This window comes from Gymnogyps californianus, chromosome 21 (genome assembly GCF_018139145.2).
Source record: "Gymnogyps californianus isolate 813 chromosome 21, ASM1813914v2, whole genome shotgun sequence".
NCBI lineage: Eukaryota > Metazoa > Chordata > Aves > Accipitriformes > Cathartidae > Gymnogyps > Gymnogyps californianus.
Genome location: NC_059491.1, coordinates 86,781 through 111,750, shown reverse-complemented (window position 1 = coordinate 111,750; position 24,970 = coordinate 86,781). Strand labels below are relative to the sequence as shown.

General features: G+C 46.9%; 2 protein-coding genes and 1 long non-coding RNA gene across 4 annotated transcripts in view; 2 read left to right on the top strand and 1 right to left on the bottom strand.

Moving 5' to 3' along the window:
* Window positions 1–2,776: 2,776 nt before the first annotated feature.
* TNFRSF9 (TNF receptor superfamily member 9) lies at window positions 2,777–5,916 on the bottom strand. Its single transcript, XM_050909639.1, has 7 exons — window positions 5,802–5,916; window positions 5,599–5,715; window positions 5,189–5,326; window positions 4,609–4,675; window positions 4,356–4,492; window positions 3,995–4,129; window positions 2,777–3,047 (listed from the first exon to the last, which is right to left on the bottom strand). The coding sequence occupies exons 1-7, from the start codon at window positions 5,914–5,916 to the stop codon at window positions 2,920–2,922; spliced, it is 837 nt and encodes a 278-aa protein (XP_050765596.1). The 3' UTR covers window positions 2,777–2,919.
* On the top strand, window positions 5,634–16,000 carry PARK7 (Parkinsonism associated deglycase). 2 transcript variants are annotated; one of them, XM_050909552.1, is made up of 7 exons: window positions 5,634–5,711; window positions 9,894–10,028; window positions 11,090–11,191; window positions 11,853–11,912; window positions 12,775–12,844; window positions 14,495–14,581; window positions 15,540–16,000. In XM_050909552.1, exons 2-7 carry the CDS (start codon window positions 9,939–9,941, stop codon window positions 15,698–15,700), a joined length of 570 nt encoding a protein of 189 aa, XP_050765509.1. In that variant the 5' UTR covers window positions 5,634–5,711; window positions 9,894–9,938; the 3' UTR covers window positions 15,701–16,000. The 2 variants fall into 2 exon arrangements, with proteins under 2 accessions (XP_050765509.1, XP_050765510.1); XM_050909553.1 differs by lacking the exon at window positions 5,634–5,711 and adding an exon at window positions 7,056–7,307.
* A 5,514-nt stretch (window positions 16,001–21,514) lies between these two features.
* Window positions 21,515–24,970, top strand: part of LOC127024728 (uncharacterized) — a 29,642-nt gene continuing 26,186 nt past the window's right edge. Inside the window, exon 1 of the long non-coding RNA XR_007767593.1 lies at window positions 21,515–21,569. This is a non-coding gene — a long non-coding RNA (uncharacterized LOC127024728). The remainder of the gene's footprint in view (window positions 21,570–24,970) is intronic.

The following is a 24,970-nucleotide window of genomic DNA, read 5'->3' as shown; positions in this document are numbered from 1 at the left end:
CCAGTAACTGTGCCAGGAAATGGTGCTGGTTCTGAAAGCAATAAAAAAGCAGCAGGCTCCCCTGCTTAAACTTATCTTTAAAGAGGATTTGTCTCCTTTTTCCATGCCTTCAGAACTCTGCCTGACATCACCCGGGCCTCTGCATACAGTCTGGCTAAGAGGACACCTTCTGACTTCCAAGAAAAACAAATGGAAATGCAAAAAGCTTGCATCTGGCCTGTTACCTCATCCTCAGCCACCTGGGCTGCTTGAGAGTCATTGTGGCATTCCCGGTTCCTTTTTGCTTGCTACATAATAAATTAAAAAGACTGTTGAGAAAAGAGACATTCACAGAAAGCAGACAACACTTAGAGCTCAAGAGTTAGAAGGACTGATCTGCATTATTTCTACATGAACTGGTAAGTTTCTTCAGGTATTAAAGAATCTGTATGTTCAATAAAAGCTCCCTGTGGAGCCAAGATGCACATGATCTATCCATTATTTTTCATCACCAAAAAATACTACTTTTCCACAGCCCTGGTTATGAATTACGGACAGTCAGGCTTTACTCCTTCCTTCTGCCTTAATTACCAGTAATCAAAGACGCGTAGTGCAGTTTCTTCCCCTTCACCCTTGCTGGATGAAGGATTTTACAGTGCTCAACATGCATGCAGGAAGGCTGTCATCCTCTGTGTTAAGAAACAGACAAATTCAGCTCCAAATTCTGTTCAGGAAAGCTAGTAGAACCTTAATTCTGAAGACGATGTTTCTTAAAATCTAGTCATTGATGATCCCTAAATCTTACTGTGCAACACTTACAAAAGCTTGAGAGAACAAAACATTCAAAAAATTCTTGTGCCAACAAAATCTGTTTTATCATTAATTCAAGCTTCCGCACTCTCAAGTGACAGAAGTCACAGGTAGAATTATCCACATAATCCTTTGATTGAAAGGAACATCGCTCCTGACGTTTTATTCACAATGTATTTTCTTTCTGTGAATGACTATTCCTTGAACAGTCTAGAAAGCCAATTTTGGTGTAAACGTGTCCCTTATTCTCAGATATCAATTTGCACTTATTTAGGATTTTTTTTTTTTTCTTTCCTCCACAGGCTTTGTTTTCATTCATGGGAGTTTTATGCCATTCCTGAAGCTTCAGTATAAAACAGCAAAATCAAACTGTCTGGAAAAAGTGTTGTAAGGAGCACCTCATTGTTCAGTAAGTAGATTTACTTCTGCTTCAGGTACAGAAAAGGAAAATAAGGGTTTTGCACTGTCTTCGGAGCATTTCAAAATACATGCCGAACGCACTAACAAAATGTAAAATTCCAACTGGTATCTCTTTTTTCCAAGGAGAAAACACCAGATGTTTTGAGTTTTTAGAGGATGTGCCCATTAATTCTCATACCTTATGTGTGGATTAGAAACTAATCACAAGCAGAACTATTTTATCCTGTTCTAAGATATCATCCACTGGTGCAAAGGTCGCTCTTTGATTTATAAATAGATCGGTGGCTTTTCATGTGTCCTGTTCATGTCTCTCAGTTTGTGAACTTGACCAAATAGTCACTTAGTTCTCATGGTTGAAAGTACTAAGAGAGAGAGAGGAGAAGAGACTTGGGCTAGGGATAAAAAGAAAGATTTATTTAAATATACTTAACTTCATAGTTCAGGCTTTGGTATGACATTTATTTTCTCACATACGGTTTTATATTGGCTTGTATACAAGTTTATCAAAATGTGTAAGTGGGGTTTGGTAAAAAAAATCTGCTATCGTAATCTGCTGAATGGAGAGATGGGCTGTCATTCTTCAAACACAAGAATAGCATTCTCTAAGTTGAGATCACATAGAGGGAAAAATCACCCTTTACATGACAGATTGGTGGGTTTTCATTCTATTTTTTGAATAACATTTACTGAAGAAATAAAGTAAAATATTTGGTTTTGTAAAAGGTTAAAAATGATGTTGCGAATGCCATGACTCAAACACGCATTTTCTTTTTTCGAGACCAAAGTAACAGTAATTGATCAGAGAGACAGATAGTGTCTGATGTTAAAATCTTTCCAACCTCAGAGTTACAAAAATAGTACTAGAAATGTATCACATCTACATATATCACATCTGCGATGTACTTAATATGTTTACATCACCTAAAAGATCAAAGTTGAATTATGTAGGACTGAAGGTGGTGCAGTCCAGCTGCACAGTAACATCTATTTCTAAGATCAAGTCAACCACAGCTTTTCTCAGTGTTTCCACTGCCTCTCTTCAGCCAATCAGTGTAACACAACAGCAGATGCAAGCTGTTATGAAACACTTTGCAGCTCTAGATTTTTATGGCTTCCTCTCTCCTACATACAAGAAGGTGTGCAGTGGTCAGGCCAGGTATCTGTTTCTAGGGCTGATGGGATCTGAAATGAGGTCTCTCTCTATTTGCACACGAATCCCAAGACTGCTGGGTTTGAGCCAAACTTCAGGAGGAGCTGCAGCTCTAGACTCAAGAGGATGGCTGGTAACGGTAGTAGAGACCATGAGTGTCACATGTGGCTCTCCTATGTGCTACAGATCTCCTTTTTAGCATCAAACGCTTTCAGACTGCATGTAAATTATGGCTCTGGCACGATTTAGAAGAGGGACCAGAAAGCCATTCTGCCCTTCTATTACTGCTTTTAAGTGCAGTACTTCTTTCTAGATGCAGATCAAGTACCGCTTCTTAGAGATATGATTCCTAGTCCAGAGGAAGAAAGTCAGCAAACTAGATTTTTTTTTTTTTTTTTTTTTAAAAAGAGGTGGAAAAGATGCCCTTTTTCCTCAGTGGCTGGGCTATTTAGCATGCTCAAATTCACAGATTCTGATACCCTCCCTATTTATGTAAACAGGTTCTTGTTCTGTGTTCCCAAAAGGAAATTCAAATGTAGTTGACCTGGACAGTCCAATTCCTAGTTCACCAAAAGATCTCTGAATTCTGTGGATTTGCCACGATCCTGATATTCACCTTGCTCTTCCTCAGGAAAGCGGCAGCTGCAGGCATCATCTTCCTGAATTGACTGTTCAGGTGTGGTATGCACTAAAGAAAAAGATCAGATGTTCACTTTCTGTTGTATTTATCCAGCCATCTTATTTCACCCTTCCTCAGTCATCAATGCAGAAAGTCAGCAAGACAAATTCTTCCAAATGATTCAATAATCTGAAATCATTCCTCTACAGCACGTACATCTGATAAAACTAATTTATCATACTTTGTTTTCCCTAATGCAACAGGGGCTGCAAGTGCTCTGTTTGCCACAGGAATGAAAGGAAGACCAACATGGAGTTGTTAGATTTTTGGAGTAATGCTACTGTCTCCTGTATTCAGAATTACACTAGAAGATCAAGCCCCCTTATCTCTAGGAAAGGGGAGAGGAAGAGAGAGAGGGAGAGAAAAACCCAAACAAACAAAAATCCCAACTATAAACTATGTTGGATGCAATTCCACCTCATCTTTGTGCTGAACTCCTGAGCTTTCCCAGGGCTTATTAGCTCTCAGAGGGCAGTGCTGGACTCAGGCTGACTCTGCATCTGCGTAGCAGTACGTCTGCACTGATATCCCCTCTTCTACTGCAGCCAAAGTTCAAAGACGCTCACTCCAGGCCATGCGTACTGTTTCTGAGCAGACAGAACTGGAAAGTGCTATTGCCACGCAGGCCAAGGCTGGTACTTGGAAGTAAGAAACCGAACCGACCCTTAACCGGATCAGCAAGGCTCAGCTGAGCTTTTTTCACCTCCCATGAATACTTCACTTCTACGGATACGCATGCAGTTAACCTGCAATGCTGACAGAAACCCACAGGTAATTAAGTGCTTTCTGCAGTAAAAATTCCAGAACTGTTTTCCTTTCAGTTGTTGTTTCTGACTTACAAGGCCAAAAAATGAAGCTATCTGCAACCATCTTTGAAAGATACTTAAAAACCTGGATTCCTGATTTCTGTCTAGTTTCAAAAAGAAAAACTGAATTGAAGAGTGTATCTATCTTACTTTTCTTGAAGACAGCATGTAGTTTCTTTTTCTGCCAGATACTGAAGCATACGCACGAAGGCAGCAGAAACACTATGCACAACAGCCCAGCAACGGCAAGAGAAATTCTGACAATGTCCATCTGGAGGTCCTTCCCTAGGAAGCAAACAACATTCTCTAAGAAGTGTTACAGAGCAAAACTCTACTGCCCTTGAATTAGCTGACAACTTTGCCTCCAATTCTCCTTCTGGATAAGTCTGCAACACTGGAAATGGATAGAAGAATGGACTCTTGCTTTAAATGGTAAGTGAATGAGCTATAGTATGTTTCAAAGGAGGTCATAATTCTTTAGCTCCATAAGCAATATTATACAATGACTCACCTGGCACGGTAATAGAAAATGGAACTGCAGCAGAGGTGGTAGGTAAAGTAGTGACTAAAGTGGGATTATGTGAAGCATGTTTGCAAATGACATCTTTTGCTGCAGTTCCAGGCTCCAGGACCTGGTTTGCAGAGCACCTGAAAGACATTTAAAGCAAAACAGGAAAAAAACCAAACCAACAAACAAAAAAAACCACATAGGAAAAAATCCAGTCAAGTGTAATAGCTGCAGCATTTATTTTTAGATTACTTACTTTGTCCAGTTTTTACAGGAGCCATTGGGCTCATCATTGAAAGTTCCATAGCGGCAGGTTTGGCAACCTTCAACAGACAAGGACAGGTAAATTTGTACAAGATGAGCTTTTAAAACAACACGTGAAACACTATTTTTGCCTGCTTGTACAATGACTATGATCCACATTCATAGAATTACTATTTCATAAGCTGCTCTGAGTATGCAAGGCAAGTCTTTCCCTGTGAGCTATGGACCAGTACAGTACTCAGCTACAGCGCCAGCTGATTTGACACAAGATGCCACAAATCGTGTCTAACTCCAGTTAGACTGGAGTGACATGAACACTATTCATTCAACATCACAGAAACGTTTAACACATTTCTGAATGTGTGGGGTCAAGTTCCCCACATGCTGGCGACAAAAGAGCTGTCGCGCAAAGCGAACTGGTGCACGATTTGACCTGCAGCAGGGCTCAGCGTTCGGCGGGTTTGTCTCGCGAGGTCCTTACTCTAGTTGTTTCTGCGCTGTGCAAGAGGCAGGGGTGCGTCCGGTGCCGTGAGCGCAGGAGGTTTAAAGCTGGCGGGGAAAGGCGACCTTACCGCTCCCGGTGTTCTCCTGGCCCACGCCGCAGCTTCGGTCGCAGCGGGCGCAGCCGTCGCCGCTGCAGCGGTACCCCTCCTTGCACGTGCATTCAGCATCGCTTTTTGAGGAACACTCTTTTAAATACCTGAATCTTCCTGGAAGGGGGAAACGAGTCTTAGGCTACATACGCGCTCAGGCGCACCTGGCGCGGCGCAGCGAAGGCCGGGGACCCTCGGTCTCACAAAAATGAGGCCGGTGCCTTCAGCGAGAAGCCCCGCAGAGGCAGCGCGTTCTTTTGCCAGCGCCGTTTTCACTCGCAGCGACGCGACAAGCTAACGCCCGGCCTTTTACCCCAGGGAGGTAACGAAGGGGCTGCGGGGAGCCGCCGCCGCCCGCCCCGGGCCCCGCCGCCGCCCCCCCCCGGTACCTTCGCACTTCCGGCAGAGGGTGCAGCCGCGGAGTCCCGCCGCGCTGGAGAAGGTGTCGGGCGGGCACTGCCGGCACGCCGCGCCGCGCCCGCAGCCCGCGCTCACCACGAAGGTACCTGCGGGCCGAGACAGAGGGTGGCTGCCGCGGGGCCGCGCCCGGCGCCCGGCGCCCCGGCCCGGTCCGGTCCGGCCCGGCCCTCACCCGCTGGGCAGTCGGCGCCGCACGGCAGGGCGGTCGCGGGCCCCGGGCTCAGCGCCAGCGCCAGCAGCGCTGCCGGCAAGAGCGCCCGGCCCGCCCGCGCTGCTGCCGGTCCCATGGGGTCGGTGCGCGGCGGCGCGGCCCGCTGGAGTGCGCGCGGGGCGGCGGGCGCCGGCCCTTAGGGGCCGCCCCCGGAGGGCCTGGCTGCGTCAGCCCGGGGGCGGCGGGGAAACCCCGGCCCGGCGGGGCTTTCCGCTCCCCCCACCCCACCCCCCCCGGCGCGACCCCCGGCTCTGCCGGGCAGCGCCCGCAGCCCTCTCAGCGCTGCCGGGCAGCGCCCGCCGCTCCCCGCGGGGGCTTCCCGGTGAGTCCCGCGCGGAATCCCCGCCGTGCCTTGGCGGCCCGGCCCGGCCCGGCCCCTGCGGGCAGCGGGCCGCTCCCCGGCCGCGCCCCCGAGAGGTGAGGGGGAAGACTCTGGGTGGCGAGGCCGGTGCGGCCCGCGAGGGCAGAGGGGGGCAGACCGCACCCACGTGTCTGCAGACACCGCGGCCGCGCGCGGAGACGCTGTGTCTGAAACCCCCTCGGCACGGGGTAGATCCCGCAGCGCGGGGGTAACCGAGCGCCGCGGCCTGACGGCGGGCCCCGCCGGCGCCCAGCGCCGCTCCGCGCGGATCAGGCCGGGGCGCCGCTGGCTCGGGGCGGGATGGCCGCGGGGGGGGGGGACGCGACCCAGGCGCGCGGGGGACGCTCGCTGCCCACGAGCGGGGGAGGCGCCCGCCCGGCGCTGCCGGCGGTGTCCGGCCGCGCAGCCCCGCCCCCTGCGGCTCCCGGCAGCCAATCCCCGCCGCTCTTGCACGGGCGCGTGGCCGCGGCCCTGCGAGGGCAGGTGCCGCGGGGGCAGGCGAGAGCGGGAGGGGCAGCGCGGAGCAAGAGGAGTTTTGCAGAGCGCGGTATAACGGACGAGCGGACGCACCCCTCAGTTTGCGCGTGCCCGGCACGCAGGCAGGCAGTACGCGCAAGCACCAGCCGGTCGAGGGTTTTGAGTGAAGTCCAGTGTGGCTAGCACACAAAAGCTCCCCGTGCCAGCAGCAGAAGCCCGCACCAGTTGCAGGAGAGCCCCCAGTGAAGCCCTTCCCTGTGACTTGCTCTCCTGTTACGTGACCTGGATTTGAGCTGCTCTGTCGGAGCTCTCATGAGCCCATCACCGGGGAACCAGACCACGACTGCCAGCACCTCCAAGTAGCAGTTTCACACGGCAGGGCTGTCCGCAGTCCTAAAGGGCTCCTTTCACAGCTCGCTCTGTTTTTCAAAATACTGAAACCTCTCCTTAAAACCAGGGAAGGCTCTGTCCTTGAGCTGTGCGCGTTTTCTGCGTACTGTGAGCCTCGGGAAACAGGGATGTCGGTTAGACGTTTTGGGCAGAACTTGGAGAAGAACAGTGACTTGGCTCAGCACTCTTTGCAGGTGTGAGGGCTGCCTGAGGAAAAGCAGAAGCAGCTCGTGCTGAAGGTGCGTACCTTGCGATTACGCTGCTGTAGGAGGGTGACGTCACGGCGGCGGGCTCCGGAGCGCTCTCTGAAGCTGCGTTCTGAGCGAACGTGAGAAAACCGGAGTGTTTTGCAAACGGAAAAGGAGAGCAGACCAGCACCGCAGACGGGAGCGCAGGCAGCGCGCTCGGCGGGGGGGGGGGGGGGGGGGGGGGGGGGGGGGGGGGGGGGGGGGGGGGGGGGGGGGGGCGGGGGGGGGGGGGGGGGGGCGGGCGGCGGCGGGAAGGCGGGGCCGGGGGCGGCCGGGGGCGGGGCCGGCCAGAGTCGCCCGCGCCTCGGCTGAGGTGAGTCGCCGCCGCCGCCGCTCCCGCTGCCCGGGCGGGAGGCGTAGCGGCCTGGCTCGGCGGGTCTGGCCGGAGGAGCGCCCCCCCCCCCCCCCCCCCGGAGGGCCGCGGGCGGCGGGCTGGCCGGGGCGGGGGGCGGGCGTTTCGCTGCGCCGCGCGGGGGGTGCGCGGGGCCCCGGGGCCTGCCGGGGTTGCGCCGCCTCGGCAGCCGCCGCGGTGGCTCCGCTTAGCGCCCGGGGCGGCCGCGGGCGGGGTGGGAAGGCCGCTTGCTTGTCTTCCGGGGACCGAGCCCCCCCACGCCTGTGCTCCGCGCGGTTGCAGACTCTGCAGTCACGCCCTGTGCCGCCGTTCGTGGTCTGCTGAAATCCTTGCTACGTCGAGCGGCGCCGTGTCCTAAAATAAACACATGCGTATGTAGGGACGTGGCCTGTCATACGGACTGGCCGGGCTGATGACCCTTCAGACTCCCCTTGCCTCTGGTAGCTAGCTGTTTGGTCGGGGCATTGAAGGGTGTGATTTTTTTTCAAAGCCGGCCTTCTTGGAGTTTCTGATTCAGCCATCTGCCAGAAGTCACCGTCTCGAGAAATGTGCACGTACCCATGTAGGGGAATACATTTAGCTTAAAGGTTTGAGGCAGCCTGTGTGTATGCTGGCACTGAGAAGCAAATGGAAGGCTTGTATTTACTATGCGTAGATAGCTTGTTAAATAACTTGGTTCTGCCTTCTCAGAAAACAGTCTTGCCCTAGTAGCATTGACAGCATGACAGCTATTTACATATGCACCCACGTAACGAACAGTACCAATGCTCAAGAATTTGTCAGTGTATTACGATAAATGCCTAAGGACAGTGGGGAGGGACTGCATTTTGCTAGATTAGGGAAAAGAAAAGCTTTCAGGATTAGGTGCCAGTTTGCATCTAAAGAACTAGTGAGAGAGAGGGATACAAACTATGATCTAGAACATTTTTCTACAATAAGAAGTAAATGCAGTATTTCTGCGTTGTGGCTATTCAGGTAGTCCATTGCTAGTTAGTCAAATTCATACGAAAATTAATTTTGCAGAATCAACGTATACCTTCGAGACGGATTATTAAGAAGCTCCAGGTTGTCCTGAAGTTATTGCTAATACCTATGATTTGAGTGTACTTGTTCAGTTGGCCTTGCGTTGACAGTACGTAAAGCTGCCCTAGAAGTCGGATTTGACGTGCTGAATTAGTCTGCTTGGGCTGGTTCTGCATGCTGCAGGACGTTCTGCTGTATATGACTGCATTCTAGAAATAGCGTCTTTCTAAAAGAGGCTAACAGTAGGGAGCCAACCTGAAAATAGATGAAGTTGAAGCAGGATGAGGGGATAGTTTTCTTTCATGTAGGCAACTAAACGTGGATCTCATTTTATTAAGAGCTCCCAGGTGCTGCGTGCATTTCTGGACGGAAAGTCCCTACGTAGGAAAAAATCCCTGTCTCATAGAGTGGATGACCTGTGAAATGCCTTCTCACACCATAGATGCCTTCACAGACTTCTGTCAGACCAGTATGAGTTAGTGTGTATTTTACATGATGTAGTTTAAGTTACTTTAACTTAACCTTCAAATGGAAATTTGGCCATTCACCTCAACTTGAATTTAGGAGCCAGAAAAAAAGTCTTAAGCCTAGTTTGTTCCATTTGCTAAGTTCTGTGGTCTGCTCCCCCATCACACATGTGCACACATGTTTCTCCCCCACAAAATTGTGAAATACCCAGAACATCTATTGCTGAGGTTTTGCAGGGGCACTGGTCGAGTCATTATAAGTCACAGGAAACTCTTCGTGAAGCATGCTCTGTGGAAACTAAATACCAGATGTGAGGTCAAAGCTCATGTAAGCCCTTTCTATAAATGCTGACCTGGGTAGGAGTCAGTAGTCCGGGTATGAGTGAGGGTGTGCAAATTGAAAACGACTCTGCCGCCCACCTTGAACCCTTCTCTCTGGCAGACTCAAGTCATGTAAAGTCTTGATTAGGCCAAGCTGCTTCCTGTTCTGGTGCTGATGTGCTGTGCCTCCCACTGCACAAACGTCTTAATCCCTTAATATCATAATGCATTCTTTGTAAAAAGCTCTTTAGTTAAGTGGGATTGCTATGAATATTAATTAGAGCTAGTGAACCATTTTGAGCTGGCTTAAATGAAAGATAATGCAAATTACTGATTGTTAAACTTCACTGTTAGGAAGGATTGGTACTGGGGGATTTGCCTTCTAACCACATCGTCTCTTTTTACCCCCCTCAGCCCCTCCCTTGACAACCATCTCAGCTAATAGCAACCCCTCAAGATATGGCCTCAAAAAGAGCATTGGTGATTCTGGCAAAAGGGGCAGAGGAAATGGAAACTGTAATCCCCACTGACGTTATGAGAAGAGCTGGGGTGAGTATGCAGACAATGAAAAATCTTTTTGTGAGTGCTTGGTCAAGGGAAGATCTTTGCCTCAAGTTGATGTTCATTGCTAGGAGTTCAAGGCGTAGTTTGTTGTATGAGGTGAAAATTTACCCTTCTTACTGGCTAGCAAATATTTGTGCCACGCCCCAAATAAGCATGCATGACAACTGACGTTTGTGCAAAAGATAACCTTTTAAAATACGAGCCTAATGTAGACTAGAGCAGATGTTTCAAGTAAATCTTACCCTGTGAGAAAACATGGCTACTCCCATGCATGGTAGCAGGAAGTGCTTTTTTCCTAGGGGTCTGGACAGCTCAGTACATCACAGCTCATGACATTACGTAGCTTTTCTTGAGCTACTTTTAAAATTCTGTTATTAACTAGAGTTCTGTCTGGTGGGATTCCTCATGCTGTTTGTTACTTTTGCAACTGTAGTGGTACACAGTGTTGTCATCTGATTAGGTATGAAAATAAGATTTTAAATAAACACACCAAGTTCACGTGTATAGAAATGACTAAAATAAAAATTACCTTCTCCCACCACCTTTGTCATTCCATTAATGCACTCCCCATTTTGGCTGCCATAAGAAGCACAAACTTGTCTGCTTATTTAGGGAATGTGAGCTGTGCCGTGCACATCTATGATATTATGACCAGGCATCTAAAAGTCAAGGGAGAAAACGGAACATGCCATAAGTGTGTTTGAGAATGGCTTGAGCCTGCAGAGAGACTTTAATTCATTATCTGATCTACTTAGTCCAGCTCTCCTGGGTTGTATTGTTTTGTTTAAAACCTGTGGGATCAGGTCTTCTCTAAATGTCCTGTTTGAAAAGTTGAACTATTAGAGGTATTTGTTAATCTCCAGGTGAATATCACTGCTTACCTTGTGCGTTTGGACTTAATCATGGTTTGGGGAAGCTTAAGCGTTGCCCTGTTCTTGACAGCTTTCAGTAGTGCTTCACTCATTCTGTGTACTACTTAAGAACTAACATATAAGAAAAACGCCCTAAATTCTTGAATTGTAATGATATATGTGTTCTTCTGTTAGATCAAGGTGACTGTTGCAGGCCTAACAGGAAAAGAACCGGTGCAGTGCAGTCGAGATGTCTTCATTTGTCCTGATGCCAGTCTTGAAGATGCCAGAAAAGAGGTTGGTCATCACCCTGATCTGATACAATGGCCAATATAGCCTTCCTCACAGTTTCAGAGGTGAATTTGGAAAGCTTATGCATTACCTTTAGAAGTATGTTGCATGTTATGTTAGCTCTGTGCAGTAGTGAATCACAGAACTGCACATCCCAGAGTGCTCCCCTTCAGTGTTGTCCTGCTTCATAGCATGCTAGGATCAGACAGTTCTTAATTCTGCACAGGTATTTGTTTTTGCAAAGCATCAAACATGGAGCTTTATTTTGCATGTTAGTCGGCCCAACAAAATACCATGATTTGGAACAACTGAAAAGTTCTGATGGGAAGTTAAACAGTGCTATAGTTAGACCTGTACGGTAAGGTTGGAGCAAAGCCACTTGTCCTTACAGTGCAAGAGCTGCTGATTGCTTGCTGAAGCTCTTAAATGCACTAGGCTTAGAAGTTAGTTCTGTGACAGACTTGATCGATAATAGGCTCTTCCTGGAATAGGAAGCAGTATTTTGTTCCATAATTGGACCTGGTTCTCTGATCGTAACGTGTTGTTCAGTGGAAGAAAAGGTAGATCCCTTCGCTTCTCACTCAGCTCGGCTGTAGTGGCCTTAAAACAGTGTAATGTATGTACCAGCCTCTGTTCAACAGAACAGTTTTATCTTTTGTTTGTTTAGGGGCCTTATGATGTCGTGGTCCTGCCTGGGGGTAACCTTGGAGCTCAAAACTTGTCAGAGGTAAAGTTCTGGTATCTTAAAGATTCATGGGCGTGCTCATGAGTAGTGGGTGGTCTACACTTGCTTAGTAATCCTGCAAATTCAGTTCAGCATCTGAAAATTCTCTTCTGAATGAATCAGTAAACTAATTGTTAATTGTCTTAAGCCTTCTTGTGAACAGATAGGTGGGACAACTGGGTGAATTCTTGGACTTGAGTACCTAGGTAGGCAGAATAACAATGGAAGGGTGCTCTGTATTGTGGGAAGATCTCTGTTCATAATCATATGAAGATGAAACAGTTGCAAATGAAGATTTAATTCCATGAAATACAAAACAGGCCGAACCCACAGGACTCTGTTCCTTTGCTCAAGAATTCTGTCTCTGGTGCAAAACTGTTACGGTGGTGGTGTAAATACCTTGTGGAAGGCAGGCAGACAAACAAGTCGATCTATCAGATAGGATTTAGATGGTATCACACGGTTTGTAAGCCCTGGAATATGAGACAAATATTCGGTATAAATCTTCTTAAGAACGATAGAGACTGTCTGGAGGTATCTCATGAATACTCTTTACTGTTTGTCTTGTGAAGTTTTCGAACAACAACTTTCTATGGCCATGGATTGACCAGCTTTTATGTGGGCCAAGTACTTCCTTGCAGTTCCTTCTGATTTCATTGCTCTTTCCTTGTGGGGCAAGTATTTATTGGTTTCAGTTTTTCTCCTTCTTAGTGTTTTCATTGCCCTCTGTCCTGAGGCAGGATGGAGAGTTGTCAGCTGATTTTCTATGTAAAACTTGTTTATGAATTTGCAGTGGAAAATATTTCAACCGTGCTTCAAACAATCAACCCCAAACAATGACTTGTGATATGGTTTCTTCATACAGTCTCCTGCTGTGAAAGACATTTTGAAGGACCAGGAAAGCAGAAAAGGCCTGATTGCTGCTATATGTGCAGGTGGGTTAACAAGGCGTCTTGCTTTGTAAAGCATTTGGATATTTTGAAGAGGTATGCAGACAGTTCCCTGTCTTAGAAATCTGTATTCCTGTAATTTAGTAGCAGAGATTTGTACTATACATGCACCCATCAGCATTTGAATTTTTTGTAAATTTAATAGCAGAGGAATCTCTATAGTATTGTGAACACTTATCCTGCAAGTTCTGCTTGGTACCCAGTTCTTTCCAATCAGTTGTGTTACTGTCTTTAAAATAAAAAGTGAAAGGTTATGTGCTAGGATTTTTTACAAAATACTTGCTTATTCTGGTGATCTTTCTATGAGGACGCAGTGCTGGCAGAACATCATTGCTATAAAATTATCTCACATCTCCTCTCCTGCCCTTTAGCTTCAGAAGGAAGGCTGTAAATATAGAATTACAGGCTCACGCTTCCTCATGTGAGTGGTAGCAAAAGATGGAATTACTCTGAGGAGAGGGTTGTCTGCCTACATATTCTGCACAGCTAGGTATCCAGTTCATTCCTTTGTAAGATTTGTATGTAAAAAAGCAAGACGAACAATTGCCAATTCTCCTAACTGAACTGAGAGGCTGGCCTTGGTACCCGTAGCTGAAAACAAGGAGAGTGGTGATGAGTGTGTAAAAGACAGTCTAACAGAGTGTGTTTGTGGAGTGTATTTTCACTTTTGTTTTCTGGTACGTTGCTGGGGTTTTTTTGCTTTCATTCTTCAGTTAGGTGATACGCATACAGAGTTGTGAACATTCTTCAACTTGGCCGTGGTAGTTCTCTCTATCCGTATCTCTTGCAGAACAATCGCAAATTCACGGTTGCCCAATAAAGGCCTTTGCTTGTAATCAGGACGGTTCATTTGTTTAGGTATAACGGTTCTTAGACCTGATTCCAGCCGAACACAAAGAAGGTTATTTCCTGGACTATATCTGAAATGAATCAAATGTACAGAAATGAAACTCACATTAGGCAAATCCTGCCTTCAGTTTCTTTTGGAATTCCCGTAAGGATTTTCTGTCAGATGACCTAAGACTTCTTGACACAAACTCCTTCCTCAATTCAGGCCAAGGAGGAAGTATGAAAAGAAAAGAGAAAGACTGTTAAAACCAAAAACTTAGCAGTTAGCCCATGATCTGTCCAAAATACTGCTTGGCACACAGTTGCAACACGTAAAGACTTGCTCAAATGAAATTTTATCTGTCGAGTTTCTAAATACAAGGCTTAACAAGGTCGTAAAGTAATTGTGCCTAGTTAATGTTCAGATTGAAATGCAGACTTTTTGTTACTTATTTTCAAGCAGTTTTAAATAAAATGTAGTATCTGGCAGGGAAATGACCATTGTTCTCAACTCCTGCAAAGGCAGCGCAATCACTGGTAGGACAGCTGTGTGAACCGAGTGTTCTCTAAACCTTCTCTTCATCTGTTTCTCTGCGCAGGGTGTTTTGTGTAAGAGAACGGGAGGGATTATACAGCTGTGTTCTTTTTGAGGCTTTTTGCTTCAGAGATAGGGCTGGCGTCAGTTTTATAAGAAGTAGTCTGCCCACAGTGGGCTTTGGCCCCTTTGAGGGCCTAGTGCCTGAAGGTGTGTTCTTAAAAGGCTAACAGAAAACAGTTCCTCACTGGTGCAACTTTGTGTCCTTACAGGTCCTACTGCGCTTCTGGCACATGGGATAGGGTTTGGAAGCAAAGTCACAACGCATCCTTTGGCCAAAGATAAAATGATGAATGGAGGTATGTAATGACTTTTAGAAGTTTCTCTCTAAACCCTTCTCAGAATTTTTTTTCTTAGCTGAACCCTTGATTTAAAGAAAGGAAAATAGCTTTTGTAGCTTATTTTGTATCTCTGAATTTCCTTAATGCTTTCCTGAACGTAATCAAAGTTCAACTGAATATGCTAAGGCTATTTCTAAGTCTGTTTAACCTGAAAATACAGGGCTGTATTAACAGTCTCATCCTTGGGGAAAATACACTGCTGCTGTCATACTAGGAGCATTTTTTCCCTTATCCTCTTGAGGCTGAGCCATCTCTTGCCCTTTTCGTTCTTGGCCTCAGTGATCCCAACAGCAAACCCCAGCAGCACCTTTCCTGCTGTCCCATGAGTAGTGCTTTGGTGCTGTGAGCAGCTGATGGGTCCACACTTCTTTCTCATACCTAAAGGAAGAGGTGGTGAAGCACTATTAAGAAGTCATTCTGTGAACACTAATGAGTCTGAAGGTGAGCAAGAGATGGCAGAGTTCCTCCAGTTTGCTCTGCGTGCATTTGGCAAAAAGAAAGTTGCGAACAGCCACACAAAAGCAGTCTGACTTCCAAAAGTAACCTCACGGGAACTGACAGGCATAGCGAGCGCTTCTTGATGAGCTTGTAGAATCAGAGGTGCATTCCCATACCATGTGAATAAGCTGCCAGAGCTCCCTGCAGGCCCTTTTCCCCCCTGAGGACCGCAGGCAGTGATGAGCTGCTTGGTTCCGGAGGGGCAGGGGTACAGACCCTGAGGCAGGCTGGGCCCACACAGGTGGCTGAGGTGCCTTCTGCCGAGCACGACGCTGCCGGCGGGGAGCCGCCGCTCCTCAGCTGCTGTAGCCTGCAGGCAGTGGGCGGCAGAGCCCTGCGGCAGGCAGGTCTATGCTCTGCGGCAGCTGTGGGCACTGTGCTGGAGACTGACCCTCTTTCTGTTGTGTGTCCCCCCAAGCACACTACTGCTACTCCGAGAGCCGCGTGGAGAAAGATGGGAACATCCTCACCAGCCGCGGCCCTGGTACCAGCTTTGAATTTGGGTTGGCCATTGTTGAAACACTGATGGGGAAGGAAGTGGCCGAACAGGTGAAGGCACCCCTAATACTGAAAGAGTGAAATCCTGGTGTGGGACAGGGAGTAGGACAATTTTGGATGGAGGGTCTTGTCCTTTGTAGAATAACTGTAAGATGCACTGTTGTAAATACAATTTAATTGCGGGTGAAATTAGCAACTGTACTTACCTAAACTGGGATACCTTAACAACCAATGGTCTTTATTTCTGGAAAAAGATCCTGTTAGCAAAAAGCTTCATCACAAAAAGCAGCCGGCATCTAATAATCGTAGTTAGCTCTTGGATGGCATTTAAGAATCACATGGGAAAATGTTTGCTGAGTAAATAAAAATGAAGCAACCCTGCTTGTGTGTTGTTTCTTTGTGTGTTTTCTCACAACCCAGACCTATGAAACCTTTTTACTGCTATGGCTAGCAATGTACTATTCAAAACAACTTCCGTCTAGAATCGCGCACAGTTCTTCCAAAGCATGAGCTGAAATGAGAAGGTGGTCAAGCACTGGAACAAGCTGCCTAGGGAAGCGGTCATGGCCCCAAGCCTGTCGGTGTTCAAGAAGCGTTTGGACAACGCTCTTAGATACGTGGTTTAACTTCTAGGTTGCCCTGTGCGGAGTCAGGAGTTGGACTTGATGACCCTCGTGGGTCTCTTCCAACTCGGGATATTCTATGATTCCATGAATCTGTGACATAGATTATTAAGTTGTAACTTAGAATCTGTTAAAACAATATTTAGTTTCCTGTATACAAATAAGGCAAATAACTCGTATTAATTCTAAGACAGCATGGAACTAAATGAAAAGTGGGAATATTCTTACCTTGTCAAGCACCCTAGAGTTCTTACAGCTAGCAGGTTGTCCATGATGCCATTGGAATTTGTCTTCTACGTTAAATGATTGCAGATCCATTGAGCTATTGAGGCAGCTAATAATCAGCATAGATCAGGAAGTTTGGACTTAGTAGCTTACCACCAGTAGCAGTGCTTGTTTCTGCTTACTGTAAATCGGAGCTTGCTACAAGCCTGGCTTAAGTGAGCATACGTCAGTTTAGAGGAGTTGCTGGACAGGTCTCTGGAGGAAGTAGTGGAGCTGTATCCCCATGCGAATTAAGAATTTGGGATCAATTTTTGTCTTTGCTACCTTTCTTTTACCAAATAACACTGCTGTTATCTGGCTCTGTCAGCAGCCACGCTTACAAGATGGCACCTCACTGGACTCTGAAGTTACCACAGCATCTGGAGACCTGGTTCTGCATACATCTGAAGTATACAGTCTGAACGTTAGAAAATGACTGTATAGGTGCCTTTATGATTGCTTATTTTAATGGGAAACGAGTTCATTCTCAATTACTGCATTTTGGTAATGAAATACATAGGTACTTTTGCAAATTCAGAATTAAGAAATGTCTCTACATTGTTAGTATCCACTGGAAGAACTGCTTTAGCTGTATGCTCTGCCTCTAATTTGTTTAGGAAATCTTTCATATGTTTCTCTAGCTTTGAAATATGCTCGAGATATGCAAAAAGTTGTAATCTATGTAAGATTGGACATGTTTGTTCATTAAATCTGCACGTCTAACTGGTATTGCCATGCAAATGTAAACCAAATGATGGAAAGATTCTTTGTCCTAGAATCTGGAATAATCACTTGGTTTGTAAATAGGCATGATTCAGAACATAGGAAAAGCTGTGCATTCCTGGGCTGTAGTACTGCTTTATAGCATTGGAAGGAAAATATTTCCATGCTTGTATTATATTTAGGCTTCCAGAAATCTTTATAAGGCATTAACAAAGCAGCCAGAAATTTGATTATACATTTTTATTTTTTATTCTGAGGCTGAGAGAGTTCAGTTTACAGAAATGAGGTTTTCAATGTATACATTTGGGCTTTCCCACTCCTATTAAGGTAGTAATAGGAAAAGCACACAGTAAAATGAGCTTAGAGCCCATTAATGTAGCTGGTTAACTTGCAGATTCTTTCACTGCGTTCAGCAAAAAGGACTTGGTTAATGAAATGTGGTAATGCTGCTTGCATCACGGTTTCCTTTATAAAGCTGACCCTGTTCTCAACCTTTTACATTGCAGATGTCCAGCAAACCTGAATTTGCATGGGTTCTCTGTTTCTGCCGAGGTGTCATTAACTCAGTCTTTAAGTTAGGGGAGGTGTATGAACTAAGATTAGGCTGATTTTCCTCTTAGGGGAAGTGTTAAGAAGGCATTTGCTGTTTTGAGGAAAAAAAAATTTTCTTCCAATTTGGGGAATGCTTTTTTCCTCTCTCCTTATCTATTTCATACAGAGGTTCCCTAGCTGTTACATATCTCTTTCTAAAATCCCCTTCTATCTGCTGCGGAAAGATGAGATGAGGTACTTTTCTGCTCAGTGTTTCATGAACGCTAGAAACTTTGTGCCTTTTTATTACTGGCAAGTTTTACTTTTAGAGCCTATGGTAATTGGATATTTGCTGCCACAGAACTTGGCTTAAAATGAAGAGAGTGCATCCACTCTTCTCTAGCTAGCGTTTACCATTTTGTTCCCTGACAGTTGGAGGATTTGGGGGATGGACTGTTTGTTTTCCTGCTGAGAAGGTAGTCAGTTAGCATCTGCTGTATGCCTCGTATCATCTTTCAAGAATAGTGTGGGTTTTTTCTCTTGATTCTGGTTGTTGTGTAGGCTTGAATGCATAATTGAGAGTGAGCTCTTGTATTGACTTGAGAAGTATTATGCGAGTTAGGAACAGGAATGTACACAAGATGGCATAGATGCTAGTGCCAGCAGTGAATACTTGCAATGCTGAAAAATATTTTCCTTCAGAATGAAGGAGGTTATAAATGGAGAAGCAGCTCTGAATCAGAAGAAACAGAACATGTGGAGAGTGAGCAGTCTGGTTTTGCTGCAGTTCTTTGGCAAGTTTCTTTCCAAAAAGGGAAAGCAAAGTACACAGCACTGTACTGTCAGCAGGCGCAAATCCTAACCCAGGAATATGTCCCTCCGAGCAACAGACGAAGGATGCTCTTGGAGAGAGAGAGAGGCATTACTTTTAAAATAGGTGGACACAAACACAACCATAACGGATGCAAAACAGCCTGCACACTAGTACTTGCAGCTGTAAAAGTACAGAAGGGAATATGGTTCATCCGGTAATTACAAGCCTTGGACAGCTTGCTAGCTGTTTTGAGTATGCATGCTATTTGGTACGACCTAACTACAAGGCATGAAACCCACGGTGACTGTCAGAGCAAAGAATGGTTACTTAATCAGATTATTTTGTTTGTTCTTTCAAGAAAAAGATGCATTGTGATGCAAGATATAAGCAACAATCCCAAAATGATACAATGTCTTCCAGCAGCCTGGATGACATGTGACTTGGTTGGAAAGATAAGCATGTAACAGAGAGGCAGGAAGGTGCCAACTACAGAACTAATCACGAGCACTGCATCCATACCGTCATTCACGTTCACATACTGTACTTCCAGAAAAAAAGGATGTGTTGCTGTTACACGGAGACTACATTTTAGTAGGACATGGGATGCAATGTTTGGAGTTTGAAAAACAAGCAACAAAACACTGAGTGAATTAATAAATTGTTGCCCAAAATTTTAAATAATGGTTTAGCATGTTTAGAATGTGGTCTTGTGTGTGGTACATCTGTGTGAAATGCAGTATGGAAAGAAAGCAAAATATGTAAAATGAGAGCCGAGCAGGCCCCAGTACAGACGTGCCTACCCGCTGCCCTGATCTGTCAGCTGAACGGCTCTGCTGTCATTTCCTAGCTCTGAACTTTCATGGAGATTCTGTAGTTCTTGCAGCATCGTCACATGGCGGGAAGTTAAAAGGTTTCTGGGAAGAACAGCAAAAAGGGACAGGCTGCCCCAGCTGGAACGATTTATCTGGCCTTCGGCCTCTTCCCTGCCATCTCTTGAGAAGCATCCAAGGAAGGGAAGGGGCTAGGAGCAGGTTGTGTGAATTGCTGTAGCAGGGGCCGCCTCAGACGCTGGCCCAGCTCCTTCAGTTAGCATGCGTTCAGTGGAGTAGGCATCCCAAGGCAGACCTTACCCTTCTGGAACTGCCAGACCTGCTGTACGTGAATCGTCCGTGTCTAGGAGCATCCACCTTTCCGCATACGTGGACACTCAGCAGAGCTCTGTGTGCAGAGCAGGCCCAACCGCACAGCCCGGAGGTGAGGGAATTGAATCCAGGTCTCCTGTATCCTGAGTACTCTAACCAGTAGATTACTAGTTAAGGGACTAGGCAGCATTACTGGTTTGTCTTTTTCTGGCCGCACTTTGGGAAACAGGGCTGACATACGTGATAGGCTCCAGAAGCAGGTTCAGACTTGTAAAACGCAGTATCCTATTTGTCGGGTAACTTAATTCCTCTATATTGTCTGGGTGCGTTGAGGACTCTGCTGGGTGGCACAGCAGTTAGGTGTTGCAGTGCTCTGTGTTGCGCTCAGTCTCTTTAGCGGCTCGAGAGCCTTTGTGCTTTCTACAAAGCTTCTGTGTGCTAGAAGGCGTCACTGATTGAGAGGCAAGCTTTTGCACTCGGGCTTGTTGTGCTTTTGCTTAACTTCATTCAACAGCTTCTAATTATACCCTTTGTACAACCTTAAATAATTCCTCCCTACATAGGGTTTACGGCCCTCCGAGTCTTGTAGATACCTATGTACCTTTAACAATTTAATTCATAGGCCATTCCACTAATGGTAGAAGGAGGAAAAAGCAAAGTTGTCCGAGAATCTCATGCAAGCACTCGTATTCTAAAGAGCAGACTTATGTCTAGAGAGACTTGTGTAACAATGGTGACACTGAAGTTTTCCTCAGCTGCTGAAGTCTCCCAGCAGGACTAGGGACGTAATGATTTTCTGAGCAAATCTTTCTGATTTCTAAATACTGATGGTGTAACTATTTTTACAGTTTACACCGGCAACAACTCTGAGCCACAGCCAGAACTTGCCTGCAGTTCAGGTGTGTACTCAGTTCAGTAACAGCTCTAAAGCCTGCAACCATCCTCTCCTCATTGATGGTTATGGTGGAATTTCCTTTGGGATTCTCAGTGTTCCTTGCAATCTTGTAGAGCTGCTGTTCTGAATCAAAGGGATCCCCTGAATGCAAACGGGAGTGTTTCTGCAGGTCCTTCTCCAATGAAAATTTCATCTGCTGTGTGTTGAACAGAGGATTTCTTCTGCTATTAACTGTGTAGTTTGACTCTGACTATAGCCCCAGATATTTAAAGATCTTTATTTTTCAGCAGAGTATAAATTTTAAATGTAATTTTGTGACTTAATCCTTCCACTCTAGTAGCAAATTGAATTTTCCTTAATTCTGCATTTTTATTTGCTGTTCAAGACTTTTCATGAAAAGAGAAGTAATTCCTTTCTAAAGCATCGGTGAAGTTCCCCACTGATAGCTGTCCAAATCATTCTGTCTCCTGTATTCTGACCAGGAATGCCCAGAGTTGATTTTCAGGTTTTTGATAAGAGCTTTTGAAGTCATGTGCATTACAGCACCACATGCTTGAGACAGCCTGCTTTCTACTTCAGGACACCCAAAGTATTGGCCTAAATTTGCTGCCAGTTCCTAAAAATGAAAATCTTCTTGAGCGGTGACCACCATTCCTTCAAACAGCTTGGAAACTGTTCTCTTCCAGGGTTGAGCAGCAGCTGTGGGCACTGAGAGCCCATCGGGGCCCTGACCGGCCTCACCTGGGCCCTCTCAGCACCCTCTGCCCGTGGCCCAGGAGCTCCATATAAGCTGAGGCTATGGCCCAGCTTTGGGCTTTGATGAGCTTGACTTGCTGAGGGGGCTTCCTGGTTTGCCTTTGGACCTGCCTCTTTGCTTCAGAGCTGCCGGATGATCGGTCGCTGGACTGCTGGCTGAAGCTGTTGCTTCCACAGGACCCGCTCGGCTCTCCTTGCTCAGGTACCGTGGGGCTGTGCCCCTCGCTGCTGTACGGTGCTGCCCTGGCTGGCGTCGCTGTTGCTTTCGGCTCCGTCTGCCGTTGTGGAGAAGCTGCTGCTGTTGCTCCCTGCCAGTCAGTATTGCTGTGTTTGCTCGTTGAGAATACAGGATTTGGTGCTGGGCAATACAGTGTTGTTTGCCGGCTCTAAACCTGCCAACAAGGGTACTTTCTGCTCTGTAGTTTAGTTGGAAGCACTTTAGTTCTTAAAGACTCTGTTCATGAATTTTGCTTCTAGAATTTAGGAATTTCTGAACAACTGCTATACTCTTAAGAGGCATATTTCTATCGAGGCTTTTGCAGTTACAGCTCTTCTTTAAACTAGGTGTTTGGTTTCTCCGTGCTGTTAAGTTTCAGTGAGTTATTTTGGGAGGCTGGTCTCTATGTAGTTTCAAAACCACTTTTTGTATTGCACTGTGAGTACTGTCAGCTCTGGGAGCTGCCTGCTTTTGTACATGGAAACACTTCCGAGTTATGATGAGTTCTTCTAAGAAAGCATTGCTTACTTCCACGTACATGCAGCTCTAGTCTCAGACTCCCACTTTCTCCTGCATTATTTTGTATACAAATTGGAAAAAGCCCTCTCACAGTGAAGTCACCAGCTAGGCAAGATAGTGACTGGCAGACAGAAAGCAAGCTGCCTTGAGCAGTGATGAATCGGACCACTGGTGGGCACAGCACTGTCATTTACATTTTTAACAGGAAATCTGCTGTTGGGTGGGGAATTGCTGTCTAAGAGAACCGGCAACCCAAGGTGCATTTATCTGTGCTAACTTCTCTCATTGCCACATCTGACGTGTTAATCGGGTGCTCTTCCACTGTGTTTTGCAAAGGAGTACTTTCCCTTCCTTTTGGTTGTGCAGAAGGGAAGTGAATGCTTGTACTAGGACGCTCTAGGAATAAAGCAGCTCTAGGATCCTGTAGGGGCTTACAAAGACATCGGCTTTGCCATCAGCTTTCAAATAAATCCCTTGGAGCAAAAATAAGAGGTTGGGGGGGCGGGGGCTTTCTCCTTCCTCCTCGGAGAACGACAGAGCGTTAACACCCTTAACATAGCTCAAAAAAAAGCGAGAAGAGTTACTGCCAAGCCCCGAGGGTGACACACCCCGGCAGGCCCTACCCGGTAACAGCTCCGTTCCGACTGCCGCTAACGAGCAGAAGAGCCGCCGGTGCGGACCGGGCCGGCAGCGCCAGCGCGCCCCCGCGCGGGGCCTGCCCGCTCCGGCCCCGGCTCCCCGGCCCCGGGCGCAGCGGAGGCCGAGCTCGTTTCCGCGGGTCGCTAACGGGAGCCGGCGGGCTTTGGCCTCGCCAGCTGCGGGTGGAAGGTCTGGGCCGCTTGCGCGTTACTTTGCGCAGCGCCCGTTTGGGGGGAATAGTCAGCCTCGCCGAATTCTCTGGGGCCGTAGCCAGCGAGACTGTCTGCGTCCTGTCGTATTGCTTGAGAAAGCCAGGGTTCTCTGTTTGTGGTGCACTGGTCGCTCCCTTCTGCGTGACTGAGTGTCCCGGTGTAAAGCTTGGGCGTTAAATTGTAAACTGGACGGCTTGTAAATCGGCCGCCTTACTCATTGTGCTGCTCCAGGGCATGCAATAGCACCCTGGCTTATGGTGGAGACTGCTTTTCATCAAGTTGGTCTGATGAAGCTCAGGTGACAGGAGAAGCACGACCTGGGAGAGGCAGTATGTCCAGTGCACCCTGCCATGGCCTGTTCAGTTATTAGCAGCCTGAGAGGCTGAGCCATCTTGGGCTAACTCCCGTGTGCCGTGTTGTGTTACCTAAAGCTAGGACTGGACTGCTGCCTGTGCCTGCTGTCTCTGTCTCAGTGGAGCGGTAGTCTCTTCCTCCAGTGGAAAGGTTGCTTGGGGAGTGATGGGGTCCTTGGCTATTCCCACGGAACAATACTATTGTGTATTGCATCCAGCACAGAGCATCGTATGACTGATAAAACCTATAGAAGAAAATGGCCGAACGTGGTCTCCTCACCCCTAAAAACATGTATGTTCAGACTGTCGGTCTTTAACAAAACGCTAGCATTAAACCATTTAACTTGAAGCTAGGAGCTAAACAGTTCATCCTTCCTTCAGGCTAGCCCTTCATCTTCAGAGCCCCGTGCCAGTTATCCATCAGCCTCTGTACAAGGAGCTCACCGGGACTCGCCTCACTGCCATCCATTTTTAAAGGAGCGTGTCTCGGACAGGGCTGTCTGTCCCTGTGGCTTTTAATGAAGTGACCACTCCAGTTCATTGGGTTTTTTCAGCATGATGAGAAGATACTCTGTGAAAAGACAGCCCTCCCTCCCACCAGCAAAAGCAGTTCAGGCTATTTTAATCCCATGAGCAACAGAATGTGTCACGGTGTGCGCTGTAATCTCATCTCCGCCCTGAGTTGTTAGAGGCCTCTGCATTGCCACGTGCCCAGCGCTGCGCTGGAGCGATGTAGATTCTGCATCATAAGAGCACAATCCCAATTCAAATTGCTTAAGCTCTAAGTGCAGGGGCGTGCAACCAGGATGCAGGAAAACTTTTCTGGAATAACTTGACAACATGATGGATGACAAATGAAGTCACCAAGTGCAAGCTAATATGGTTGGAGTCTCGGCTTTCCTCTGGACCTTGCTTAACAGCCAGTAAATGACAACACAGGGATTGCAAGGCAATGAGTAACCTTGCAAAGGTCCACTTGCTGTTTGCTTGGGTCTCCCTTGCAGCTTGCCGTGCAGCAGTTGAACTCAACGTGGCATGAGCTGATGTGGTCCTTTAGTGTGAACTTCCCTGAAGCTGGTAATTTCCCCAAGAGCTTTATGCCTAAAGGCTGCGAAGTGTATAGGGCTGGTTGTATGTTCCAGTTGCCTTCCAGAAGGGCACTCAGTAGTGCTGACCCTGCCCTTGAAGTTGTTGTGAGCATAATAAACACATTAACAAAGGTAAAATAAATGTTTTGGGTAACAGGAACATGCCTCTCTGCCACCTGGGTAGGTGGTGGGCAGGAGATGGTTCTTCTGGGTCAGGCCTGATGGTCCTATGCTTGATCAGAGAGTTGTGCGTGGAGGGCCTCTTAGTATTTTATCATGATGGCTCAGTGTGCAGTGGTTAGCATCCTCGAGCAGATTCAGGCTGGTGGTGGTGGGGTAATCTGGCATGGTTTTTTCTCTGGTGTTTCATGGCAGTATATTTGCGCTCTTCTTCCTTTGCGGCTTTCGTATGCTAACAATTTGTGGGCGACAGTTTTAATCTTCAGCAAGAAGCTGCAGGTTTTAACGATAGAAGCATCTCTTCCTCTGAATTCACTTTGTAAGGAAATGAATAGCAGTAATGGTTCCCATGTTTCAGTGGCATGCCACTTAGAATTTGGAATACCTAACACCTT